The sequence below is a fragment of the Lagopus leucura genome, unplaced genomic scaffold (assembly GCF_019238085.1).
Source record: "Lagopus leucura isolate 7727_CA_CO unplaced genomic scaffold, USGS_WTPT01 Super-Scaffold_100002, whole genome shotgun sequence".
Classification (NCBI taxonomy): domain Eukaryota; kingdom Metazoa; phylum Chordata; class Aves; order Galliformes; family Phasianidae; genus Lagopus; species Lagopus leucura.
The window spans coordinates 47,238,974-47,252,891 of record NW_024962263.1 but is presented as its reverse complement, the minus strand read 5'-3'; the positions used below and the strand labels follow the sequence as shown (position 1 = coordinate 47,252,891).

The window sequence follows — 13,918 nt, the reverse complement described above, 5'->3', positions numbered from 1 at the left end:
ATTCTCAGCAAGCGGTAGTGAAGAACGTTTTCCTTTAGATATGAGTGTGTTTTAATACTTTAAATATTTTCATTTCATTTTAAAGCTTCTGTCTTGTGCCAGACACATTAGCACAAAGAAATTCTGTTGAAATGGAACATCGTTTCTCACGCTGAAGGAGGCAGCCATCCATGTTAGGCGGAAACAGACTCTCCCCTGGCAGCTTATTGTGCTACTAACATGTTGTAAACAATGTCCTGTCATTATTACTTAAAAACAAACAAAAACAAAAACCATTCTGGTGGGTACACGTGACTTAGCTGGATAGGTCAGTGTGAAATTACTGACTTTTCCCAATACGTGTGGATGGTCTCCTGTAGCAGAGGGAGAGTAATTGATACCAGCTGCCTTTTTGACAGCTAGTGCATAGGAACAGTAAATTAAGCAAAATCACTGTCCCTTTTGATGTGAAAGAAAAGAATAGGTCTGAGATGTCATTGCTGCTAGGGTCACAGATGGCTGTAGGAGAGCAATGTTCTGTCTTCGGTTTGCTCACATCTTCCGGAGCACGCTGAAGAATGCTGCAGAAGGCCAGGATAAGGGAGCAAGAACATAATTCAGCTCACCACTTTGTGGATATTATCAGAATAGAATTTCTCCCTTGAGCCAGCTGGTGCCTAACAGTCATGACACAGGCACGTAATTTTATCTTAGGTTAACAATAGAATCTGCGTTTCTCCTCTGATGCTCAAATCCTGAGCTGGATGCTGCCAGTCTTTCAGGCATGTATACATGCAGCAGTGCATCTCACAGTGTTAATTAAGATAGCATGTGTTTGAAATTCATTGTCTTCACTTTGTATGTTGTAATTCCTTGTAGGGTACAGGATTAGCAAATTTGGATACCTTCATCAGTCTCATTTTTATGACATTTTGATCACGAGCAGCTTGTTTTTTCTTTTTACTTAAGATGGATTTCCATTTAGAAGTTACAAGTTTTTTGCACACGGTAAACTCTATTTCTCAATTATAAAATTCAATTTTTTTTCCTTTATTGTTTCTGACTACAGTGTTTCTTGTGTGTGTATGTTATCATATTCATTAAAATATGTCAGACTAATTATTTTCTTTGTCTTTCAGTGTCTGGAGAAAAATTACAGCAACAGATAACTATGCAGGTACTTTGACACTTCTGTATTTTTTGTTACTTAATTTTTCATGTAGAAGAATTGTAGGAATTACAAAGAGGAGAACTTCACAGGACAGTCTGATATTAACTACATAGGTATGTTGGGGATCATGGATCAGACAGTTTCCTGACTGTGCAGAGATGTCACATTCAAAGAGTAGCCATCTTTTCTGATTTAAACCTAAGCCTTACCATTTAAGCAGTTTACTGCATCTACTTATTGTGTTAATGGTGAGCTCAGAGGATGGATAATATCTCCACTGTTGTCAAATTTTGTAGCACAGGTGTTTTTGCTTTTTTTTTTTTTTCAAATAAGCAGTACTTTGCTAGTGTTCCTTAAAAAAAAAGCTAGAAAACTATTGGTATGAAATTCGTTGCATGTAAATGGTGTCTTTGTTTAGGTTTTCATTTCTGCTGTGAATTTGCCTGAGGTCTCACTAAACTGAAAGTATTTGGGGAGGTGGCTTTTGTCTTGTCCTTTTTACTGCATCAGATGGGACTGTTTAGAAGATCATTGTTATGTATCATTTAGTGTCTCAGCATCATGAAAAGGATATAAGAAACTATACTGAAGTTAAATTTCCCTTTACCATGTGGAGAGGAGGAAAGACATAAGTTTCCTAAAGTATATGCTCTTGGAAGGACTTGACTTGTAAAGAAAGGGCGTGTTACAGTTTCACAGGTCTATGTCCTCTTACTGAATGCTGTTATCTGAATGCTATATAAATGGGTATTTGTATTGTTCATGAGATTTATTGATAAGTCACTTAAAAAGCAATCACTAAAATGTTGGTATTTGTGCAATAGCCCTCCATTAAGTAATCTTCCTTCTGAGCCATCAATTGAGGCATTGGCATCATGCCTGGCCATTATCTGATGATCTAGGTGGAGGACTAACCCATTAGGTGACTGACCATCCAAGGTAGCTGTGCACATCTTGGCTTTGACAGCATTTCCCCTGCCATGGCACAGCACTGCACAAATGTCACTCACTTGCAGTGTCTTGAGCTGGCATGGCTCCTGACCAAGTAAGGACCTGCCAGTCTGGAAGCCTGTGGGAAGCCTAATCCTGCAACATCAAATAATAACCATAGTTTTGTTCCATCAGAGCTGTTGGAAGCTCCCTGTTGTCTCAAATGATTAAGGAATGAACATACTTAGCCCCAAACATAGCATTCCATCAAGAAGAGAATAATCTTTGTTTTTTTCCTAAATAAATGTAAAAATGTTCTGAAAGTTAATGGAAGTTGTGTGCTTCGGCTGGGAGTTTATATCCTAAAACAAGCCTAATTAGCATTTAGAAACTAAATTGCACCTGAACATTAGCCTGAAATGCCTTGCAAAAACACTTTGGGATGTCCTTTTTGGCCAGAAGGGGGGGCAGTTGTATTTTTAAAACACAACGAGGCAACATTGCCAGGGTTGTGGTTGGCTGTCTGGAGATCTAACTCTGTACTGTTCCCCTGTGACAGTTAAGGGCATTGCTCGTTGCTGAGGAAGAGTGGATTGTGATAAAAAGGATGGTTGTTGAAGTTGCAAAAGGTGGACTTGGTCCTATGCTTTGTGTACCTGATCTCGGTCTTCTCCTGCAGCCACTGCCTTCTCCTCAAACTACTGAGCCACTCTGTCTCTGTGCAGTTTGCTAACAAGCATCTAATTTTTCAGTAGAATTCCATTACTGTCATATGTAAAGACTATACCCAAATAAAGCTATAAAAAGTTGATCTGGGGACAAATGGTAGACATTAAGTTTTAGATGGATACCAGTGAAATTGGTGATGCTCAATTCCAAACTTCTTTTGAACTTCCAGGAAACAGAAGAATGTTTTAGAAAATCATTTTATTTCCAAGTGTCAAACTTTCAATGCCATTGCAGAGGCACATATGGTTTGAATTAATATTATTTCAGTAAAGAGGTTTAAATTAAAGTTGATCTTGATGGAGTACCTCCCCTGAGAAGGTTCTTTTTATTCCCTGCACTGAACCACATGTTTTATATGCAGATAAGGTACTTTCCCAGCTTAAAGTTTTGTAGTTGTCTTTCATGCTAGTGAAACAGCACTGAGTTAAACTGGCTGCCAGAAATCTCAGTGAGGTTCTGCAAAAGATGGATATTACAACTCAACAGGAGCAGGAGTACGAAGGGGCAATGGCAGGAGATGTCTTGTTGAGAACTGAGTGAGACAGGGTAGGCATGGGAAATGGATAAAGATGGGGGTTTGGGACTTCAGACATCTTAAATACCATTGATTTTTCTCTGTGGTTCTTAGCTCCTTCTAAAGTCTAAACAAGTTTGGAAAAATACTCTATAAACATATGATGATGGTATCTGTTTCCAAACCCCACTGTCCACAGTTATCACTTATTGTCTCATGTTCGCTTTCATCATGAGGTATTTGTTGGTTTTCCATGAGCACCCTTTTGTGGTTTAGATGTTGCATGTTCATGTAACAACAGTATTCATCTACTGCCCTACCTGAGCAGGATCATCCAGTCTTTCTAACTACCTTTGCAACTTCAGGGTAAATCCTGGCACCAATCTACAGCCTGATTAATTGTAATGTGTTAACTACTGCTACAAGAAATGCAAGGAAGCAAGAACAGACATTGTGCTTCTGTGTGATCATCTCAGTTATAAAGCACGTTGCAGACTGCCAGTCAAAATGTGTCTGAAGGCAGCGCTTTGTTTCATCCTTGCCACTCAGATCGCTCTGCGTTGTGGTCTTCCTATATACTTCTACATGTGGTTTTGCCTAGTGCTTCCTGGAAGCTCTGGAGCACTATCAGTATTCATATTTGCATTTTGAAGCTGAAGTTGTTTGCGTGGTCAGACTTTTGGGTAAAAATTTCAGTTGTTTGTCTTTTTTGTGGTGAAATTGTTGGTTGGGTCAGGAGGCTGTTGGAAGAGCTTCATAGTATGTCCTATCATTTTAGTCCCTTAAGAGCTCTTTCCTTAAAGCAGTTCGCTTGCTGTCTTGCATGTTGTATCATTCTCTTAATCTATGAAAGTCTCTGTCACAGAGGATTTCCCATTCTATACATGGGGTTGGGGAGATACAATATTGCAGAAAGTGCTGTAATGTAGCAGAGTACCTGATAGACCCAGGCTTGATGAGGAGTAACTGTACATCTGCCAAAGAGGTGAAAAAAAACAAACAAACAAACAAAAAAAAACCCAAACCTCCTCTTGAATGTCAGTGTAAGATTATTGTGCAGACCATGTTGGGGAATGACCTGTACATTCTTCAGGTATCAGGTATCAGTGTGGTGTAATATACACATGTCAAGATGGAAAAAGGCAGTTCAGTCCAATTTCTTTTCCTTATTCAGTGCTGTGGTCTACTGCAGTACTCTTCCTTCTCCTCTTCATTCCCTTAGATGACCTAGCTAGGATATGCTTAATCTACATACAGTGGCTTCCAGGTACAGGTTCTCTCCTGCTTTGACGTCATATTCCTCATTGTTACTTTGTTCCACCAAATTTAGGATGTTGAAAGGATTCAAAAGAAACTACCGCATTTTATCCCACTAAACAAGGGGAATGCTTCCATATTCTTTATAGAATTTCATAATGGTTGAGGCTGGAAGGCATCTCTGGTGGTCATCTGACCAAACCCCCTTACTCAAAGCAGGGTTAGCATGAGCAGGTTAGCATGCCCAGAACAATGTCTGTATTTTGAGTATTTCCAAGAATGGAGACTGCACAGCCTCTTTGGGAATCTGTCTGTGTTCAGTACCCTTGCAGAGGAGAAGCATTTTTTTAAAATGCAAGTGAAATTTCCTATGCTATAATTACTGCCCACTGACTTGTTTCCTGTCCACCTTGTGTCTTCCTCTCCAGTGGGAGGAACATGGCTCCATCTTGATTATATCCTTGCCTCTTTTTTACTGAGGAGCACAGAACTGAAGCCTATACACCAGATGTCTTTCCAGGGTTGAGCAAAATGGAAGAATCACCTCCCCCAATCTGCTTGCAATGCACTGCCTAATGCTGCGCAGGATGCTGTTGACATTCTTTGCCGTGGAGACACACTGCTGGCTCATGATCAGGACCAGAACCCCCACGTCCTGTTCCAGGCAGTCAGCCTCCAGCTTGTGACAGGGCGCAGAGTTCATGAAATCATAGAATTGCTCAGGTTGGAAAAGACCTTAAGGATCATCAAGTCCAGCCACAACCTAACCATACTACCCTAACTCTAACAACACTCTGCTAAATCATGTCCCTGAGCACCACATCCAAACGGTTTTTAAACACATCCAGGGATGGTGACTCAACCGCCTCCCTGGGGAGCATATTCCAGTGCTTAACAACCCTGTCTGTAAGGAAGTTTTTCTTGATATCCAACTTAAACCTCTCCTGGTGCAACTTAAGGCCATTTCCCCTCTCCTGTCACCTGTTACCAGGGAGAAGAGACCAATCCCGCTCTCGCTGCAATCACCTTTCAGGTATTTGAAGAGAGCAGCAAGGTCTCTTCCTCAGCCTCCTCTTCTCCAAACTAAACAGCCCTGGGGTTGTTCCCCCCAGGAGATGCACTTTGCATTTCCTACTGCTGAATTTCATGATGTTCTAATTAACTGCTTTCACAAGTATGCTGAGGTCTCCATGCATGGCAGCACAACCCTCTGGTGATATCTGGTATATGATCAGATACAAAAACTGAATAGGGGAACTTGTTTAGGTTTGCAGTGCAGTTAATGCTTTTTTTCTTCCAAGCTGATTGGATCTGATTCTGATACCAGTATCTTCAAGTTCAGATAACACAATAATCGTTCACTTATGAAGTATTGCATAGTAGTGAGATGGTGAATCTCAGAAAAATGAGGGAAGAATATTACTCAAACAAGAACAGCAGACACTTGTATTTGAGAATGTTTTCAGTATACTTTTAAAAGAAAACATTCTATGATTATTAAGCCATTGCAGGAATACATATGCAGGAATATATATATGTGTGTAGATAAGAATACATTTTTGAGGATAATTCTTGTGATAAAAGCAAGGATTAGCGTATGCAGCAGGCTAAGAAGAAGTTGAACACTGAGCACAAGTAATGAAAGAAGTGACATGAGATTTGAGGAATGGAAGGCAGAACGGCTGAGAAGTTGGATTGCAGTCCTGACTCTCAGCATTCTGGCAGTCCCCTCTCACTCTGTAAAATTGCATGGTTTTTTTTACCAGTGTTAATCAGAAATTGGAAATCACAATATTCACATGGGGTAGGCAATTATTATCTTTCCTTGTTTTGCAGACATTGAAAAATGAAGTGTGAAGGTCAAAAACTTTCTCCAAGTTACAAACCAAACACTGTGGTTCTGGCCCATGCATCTGCCCTTAATTGCAGCGCAGTCCTTTCTAATCATTCTTCTGCTTCAAAGAAGGACAGTGGTTGAGCTAGTTAGTGTTTTGATGATCTGTAACACTACTGACACGCATACCAAGAGGACAGCTAGACCAAAAAACTTCCACAGAATAAACAAGAGTACTTTCTCTTACTTGAGTAAGATGTAAGAGTACATTCTCTTACATCTTTTCTCATGTGATAAACATGAATTTATTCCTGGTGAAAATAGGATATATTACCTTCCGTTTAGTGTCAAGAGAGAGTATGCAGCAAATAATTCCCTTTGTAAATTCATAGCCTATTTTGTTCCACAGTAATTTATGATTGTAATCAATTCTCAGGTATTAATGGTTATTTTTGTAAAATTGAACACATGAATTTATTTAAAAGTGTATGAATGTAGACAAATACAGATTTGAGATATCTGTCAATTTTGAGTGCTATATACATTTATATTTATTTTTTGTTTACCAATAAAGTCATCTAATTTGAATAAAATGATAATTGTGATTGAATAGAGAGTGTTTTAAGATCTCTAGAGATCTTATCATCTCTTCCAAAGCAATTTTGGGGAAATTGAATTCTTCATGCCTGAATATACATTAATATTCTTTGACTGAACCTAGTTTCATTTGAAACCTTTCTTACTATTTTTAAAAGAACACGATGTCTTGTTTATGTTGGAAGATAAGTGTGTTTACCTGCAGACAAGATGGAAATGGATTCTGTTTACCAGCAAAAAATCCCCGTGGATCTTACCACAGCCACTAATGTGAGAAATATTGCCATGTATGCAGAAGTAAAACACTACATTACAGGCTTTTTTTTTTCTGCTTTTTTTTTTTTTTTTTTTTCCTCCTTTGTGGGGAAGGAGTACACTTGTTTATTCATCTTCATTTTTACACGTCTCTGCTTGTAAGTGCCCCTGGTTCCATGGGGAGGCCTCTCCAGCTCTCCAGTCACACTGCCAGGCTTTCTCCTTGTCAGTCCTCCTGAAAACAGCACCAATTTTAGCTAACTTTGACACAGTTACAAAAGAAGAGGGGAAAATTTGTCCTTTCTGAAGGAAAGACAGATGACATATCTAGACATATATATATATATAATATATATAATAGGCATATATATATATATATAATAGACATATCTATTTCATGAGAGGGCAGAGGGTTGGCCAGCAAGCAGGAATAGAGCTGGTGAACCACTGCATTCACATCAACCACTTCTACCAGTTGGAAATCAGCAGAAAGTGCAAGTGTTGGGCTGGGAGACAGGGTAGAGAAATGTGACTGAAGCCCCTGCAGAACTAGGCCACCGCTTGTCTTGCTGCTTATGAGAATGGCTTGGTAAACAGCTTGCTTGTAGCTTGATGTCTGCAGCTAAAGTAATTCCCTAAAGTAATTGGTGGAAACGATTGAGTACCCAACTTGAAGCCTTTTGGGCTTACAATCACATTGTTTCACAGTATAGCATACGCTCTCTGTTCCTTCATTGTTCCAGATATCTTAACAGGCATCCAAACTCTGCATTTGGCTACTCAAAACAAGCATCTAAGCAACTCTTAAAGTAGCTGTCTTCACTGTAGGCTGTGGGGGCATGTTAGGAAGGAAACTGATGTACTGAAATTGTACCATCAAGTCCAGGTCTTCATTAACTTCTGCTCATTCATCACCTTACAGGTAGCTGTGCCCTGTAGGATTGTTGCTCTGTGGGTGCAGATGTGCCCCAGTGTTGGTAGTACTGAGCCAGCCTGCTCACTTATATTAGTGTGGTGGGAACCCAGAAATGACCAACTTGTTGGGAAAATTCACACCTGCCAGATTGGACTGCATGAGGTATGGGTATACTGAGAGGTCTTAAAATGCTGTTGGGATATCTGTGAAAACTGAGTCAGTGATGCTGGAGATAAGGAAGTCCACATTCTGTCTTCTGTTTAAAGCCCAGAACTCCTGCTACCTCTAAGACCCCCATTGTATCCCTTCTGTAGATAAAAGTAAGCTGTAGAGGGAGGCTTACCTTCGTGGTGATTACAGCACTTTCTGGAGCCAGTGTTTTGGTCTGATCTTGCAGATTTAATAAATCTCTGCAGTTAATGCCCAGCAGTTAGATCAGCTTCTGGAGAGATACATAGTGAATCTCTTCATAGAGGTGGTGCCCAGGAAAATCAGATTTACCTGATTTACCTGATGGTGCTGGTCACCAAGTGCCAGGACAAGGACCCTAATTCCTCTGGATTAACAGATGTTGGTATCTAGCCTCCAGTGTCAACTCCTTTATTTTAATCAACAGATATTGTTTAAAATATCAAGTGTACTCAAAATTCCTATCTGACTTGAGCTGTGAATGAGCAAGAGACATTATTTATTTTCCTCTTTGTAAAATGACTGTATATATGAGTTATCTTGTACTTAGAAGTAATGATTTTTAGAATTACATGTCAACTTGTCAACATGTCAACTTGTCTTGCTTCTGTGCTTCAAATTATGAGAAACTGGGTACAGTAACATTATTTAATGAACTTAAATAAGAGACCCATATGTAATATTTTGTGATTACCTGAAAGTGTTGTCGTCAAATTTAAACTTTGCATATGCTAATAGTAAACCTACCAGCCAGTGAAAACCTGAAGTATTTTTTATAATGTTCTTCTTCATTGAACAAGTATCATTTTAGTCTGAGTTAATTCTGAATTTCAGGTTATTTAAGCTGCTTTAGCACAACATTGTTCTTTCTGGTCACTCACTGCAGTGGCTGATTTAGGTTTTATTAAGAAGACACACAGGAGGACTGAGCTAAGAATTAAATACTGGTTGAACACATTGAACAACCTGTTCCCAAAATGAATGTGACTGCATAGGAATGAGTTAAGGCTAAATATGGTGATGTAAATGGTCTGTGATCTGAAATTTGTCCTTTAGTAGCAGTGCACTTTAGCTACACAACTAGAGAGAAGTGCTCCATGCAAATTGAGTGCATCCCCTGTCTAAACACAGGCAGTCTGGGTTGTAACACCGTCACTTATTTACAAGTCTGTAAATTACTCTGTGAAGGACAAGTCCCATTAAACTGTTGTCAGAAAGCTAGTGGAGTAGCATCAGCATTACATTATCCAGAAAACAATTTATCATCACCACTGATCAACCTTGACAGTGGTTTCTTTGTTATTAATAAGGTAGGGCATTTGTTTTTGTTTTCAGTACTTCCTTGCAACTGTCCTGGTAAATTTTTAATCTGTCACTCAAACTGTGTTAGTTTCTGGTAACTATGGCATCTTATTGGGACTTTTTCTATTAACAGCGCCTTGATCTTTCTTATCTGTCCCATTTTGAACATGTTTTACAGAAATCACGTTTTGACTGTTAGGGTGGAAACTGGGGGGAATTAATTCCAGATTTAAACAAGAATTGGCAAGTCAAATTAGAGATTAATTTCCTTCATCCAGGCTGCTGACCATATGAATCAGCTTGTTGAAATGGCTGGTGCAGACTGTCTTGCCTCATTAGCACAGGTGACTTTGTGCTTTCTGCACTGGAGGCAGGGAGAGGAGGGGAGCCCAGTGCCAAGCTAGCAGTGTCTCATAGGCTTCTTGGGCACAGACAAATGGGTTCCTTCTGTCCTCTTACTAAGAAGGGAAAGAATTACTACTGTGGCCCTGATAATGCTGCTGTTTATCTTGCCTTTTTAGGCCTCTCTTCTTTCCCAGTGACCCATGGATCTGGGTTGTTTTCCAAAACTAGCTCTATGCTAGTTGTTCTCTCCACATTTTTTCCACACCAACTCACTATAAGAAAGATGGTCAAGATGCAGGATGATGTCCAGAGAAGGGCAAGGAAGCTGAGCACATCTTATGAGGAGCAACTGAAGGAACTGGGATAGTTCAGTTTGGAGAAGTGAAGACTCGAGGGAGACCTTATTGCTCTTTACAGCTTCCTGAAATGAGGCTGTAGTGTGGTTAGGGTCTACCTCTTCTCCCATGTGACAGCAGTAGGATGAGAAGGAATGACCTCAAGTTGTGCCAGGGGGGATTCAAGTTGGATATTTGGAAAAATTTCTTCTCAGAAAGGGTGGTGAGGTGTTGGAACAGGCTGCCCAAGGAGTCATCATCCCTGGAGGTGTTCAAGAACAGAATAGATGTGACACTGAGGGACATGGTTAGTGGTCAAGGTGGTGATGGGCTGATGGATGAACTGGATGATCTTAGAGGTCTTTTTCAGCCTTAGTGATTCTGTGATTCACCAACATTGGCCATACTACATTTAAAACTAAAGCAAAACAAACAATCAACAGTAAAAAAACACAACCAAACAGAACCAAACACAAATTAATTAAGAAAGAAGGAAAAAAAGCTTCTTTCCCTCTTACCTTTTCTTTCTAACTCACTTTGTCTGTGCCCTTGGCGTAACTCTCAGTCACACTGCAGTGAGATGCCTAGCTTTCTGCTGATAGATTCAAGGGACAATAGTCACTGATTCACAAAACTGTTCTGTAGAGCAGCACTCAAAATGTCTGGTATCTGTTAATTAAAAATTACCTGTAGTATTTTTTTTCTTACTATAATAAGATTTTCTTGTTTGTGTCTGGCTTTGTGTTCACAAGAACCTCCCTTGGACCTGATTGTGTTTCAACTACAAAATACAAAGTTTACCTCTTTATTAGTCTCTGCAGGAAACTCCAAGCACCTCATATACTCATTTTTTTAATTTATCTTCCCCCAAGCTAATTTAGTAATATTAATGGTGTTTCGTACATTTAGGAGTATACATCTCATAGGAATATGTTGTATCTATTGTTATTGACTGTCGGGCTTGCAACTGGTGGCTCTACATAAGAAATATTCCTAGACCATAATCCAGGGGAAACATTAAATCTGCTGCTACTTTTTTTGATCTTTGAAGAATTTCAGGAGCGGAAAGAAGTGTGAAAAATTCAAAGTACAGTTGTTTCATTCCATAATGGAATTGCATATAAACCACATAGCAACCTTATACATCTCTGACAGAAGTACTTCCAGTGTACTTACACTGTTCACAAGGAATACCTCTGGCTTGTGAGGAGCGTAGTGAACTGCCTGAAATAAGTAAGACAAAAACCTGCAGTGGAGTATCTGCAAGGAGAGAGGTTACTGGTAGCTGTCTCCGGAGCAGCTGTTTTAAGCACAAGTGATGAATCCTAGGGTTCATCTGCATTGCACAGAAGGCAAAGCACCTCATCAGAGTTGCCTACCACTTGTGGCCAGTCTCTTCATTGGGAGATCATGTAGGATTTTCCTTTACAATGTTAAGCTATGCAGAGACATAGAAAGTTATTAGCCGTGTTAGCATTGCAGCAGAGGATTGGGATCGCTCTGAATTATGCTTTGCAAATGCTTTTCTAACACACACACAAAAAAAAGCTGAGGATGTTCCGTTCTTCTGGCAAGCTTAAGGAAACTTGTGCGTACATGAGTATAGCAAATATATACTTATACACATTTTTACACTTAAAGTATTAATGGTTCTGGGCTTCACTGGCATGCTGGAGATTGAATCATCCCAAATTTTTACAGAATCACAGAATTGCAGGGGTTAGAAGGGATCTCAGAAAATCATTGAGGCCAATCGCCGTGCTAAAGTCAGTACCTTGCAGCAGGTTGCATAGGTAGGTGTCCAAACGGGTCTTGAATATCTCCATAGAAGGAGACTCCACAACCTCTCTGGGCAGCCTGTTCCAGTGCTCTGTCACCCTTACTGTGAAGAAGGACTTCCATATGTTGTACAGAAATTCCTATGTTCAAATTTTAGGCCATTACTCCTTCTCCTATCCTTATGCAACACTGAGAAGAGCCTGACCTCATCCATTTGCCTCCCATCTCCCTCTAGACATTTATAAACATTTATCAGATTCTCTCTCAGTCTTTTTTTCTCCAGGCTGAACAGAGCCTCATGTTTTCCTCATATTTCAAATAGAATTTGAATCATCTGCTATAATTCTGGAAAAATCCTTCCTAATCGTTCAACTAGGTAGAAGGTTTGTTAGTTTAAACCTTAATCTAATTTACTTAAAATATGGATGACCTTTTCAAAGACTCGCACCCACCTCCAATCCAAGTAAGAGGATGTTTCTTTGAAGTCCTTTGGTACTGAAGCTGCCAGCATCTAAAGACCTAGATCAAGAAGGTGTTCTCCCTGTGCTCACTTATCAGGGAGTCACAGAGTAAATTTAAAAAAAATGAGAATATGTCCCAGACAAGACTCCTCCTGCATCTGCTTTCTACCTAGAAAGAAACACAATAGAATAGAGTATTTCTTTCTTCCTTTGTTCTTTATCCTATGTTTTCTGTTAGGATCACTTAATTTTATAACTCTTGTTTGTAAAAATAAGATCCAGCACTAAAACGTTTAGGAAACACTGCATTGTCTGCACTGCAGGCCATTAAATCTTTGCAAATCAGCCCTGGAATATCATCCTTTTCAATACATTATTATCTTTTTTGCATGGCAGGATGCTCTAATTGCAAACTGTCTAGATGAGATCCCACAAGTGCATTGTAAAACCACTACAAAGCGTAATGGGATGAGTCTTAAGCATTCTTGGCAGTAGTCAGTCTTTTCTACCTCAGTGGCTTGTGAAGGTATTAAAGAAAAGGACAATTTTGATGTGTGTAAGAGAAAGGATTGGCTACTTATTTTTACAGCAAGGAAAATCATTTTGTTGATAGAGGAGAGGAAGGGAATATTTAGCAATAAAAATGACAGAACAAATCCATTAATGACCTAAAAAAATGCCTTATGTTTCAGCAGCTTCACTAGTTTGCCTGCCAGTAGCCAAGCATTAAACTAACACTCTTAATAAATTCCTTTTTTTCTTTGTATTCGAACGAATACAAATTTTAAGTCTACCTTCTGCTCCTGCCCAACTAAAGTGAGAAAGATGTCATGTGCATACTCATCTAAATTAGACTCCTGGCCATTTCCTAACTTTCTTTCAAATGTGTTAATGCAAACGAAGGACGCAGCACTCCACATAATTATTGGCGAGAGTGCAACACTTTACTGGATTTTAGTTCTTGGATGAAATATGTGCAGCCTGCTGCACAGAATGTCAAGTGTCTCAAGACAAACTCGCTTCTATCCAAGGTGACCATTGTGTTCATCTCCCATGCCAAGTGATTGGTTCCCAAACTTAGCTTTTCTTTAGAGAGCCATGAGTGGCCATCCCTGCATTTGGACACGTGGCTGGAAGAGTTTGGTAGGACCATTTGCACTGGAAGGTCTGGAGCCAGATTTAGTAACTGCAAGAGGATTAACGGCTTGTTGCCTGTTGGTTCAGACATGTTCCAAAATGGTGATGCCCATCAGTTTGTGGGCTGCTGCACAGTTAAGAAGGTAAATATAATGGTCATACATTCTTTTTTTTTTTTTTTTTTTTTT

General features: G+C 39.6%; 1 protein-coding gene across 1 annotated transcript in view; it reads left to right on the top strand.

Moving 5' to 3' along the window:
• The window catches only part of CHST9 (carbohydrate sulfotransferase 9), an 80,600-nt gene that overhangs the window by 61,942 nt on the left and 4,740 nt on the right, over positions 1–13,918 (top strand). The window contains exon 2 of the mRNA XM_042869870.1: positions 1,119–1,156. Coding sequence (XP_042725804.1) covers positions 1,119–1,156 — 38 coding nt within the window. The remainder of the gene's footprint in view (positions 1–1,118; positions 1,157–13,918) is intronic.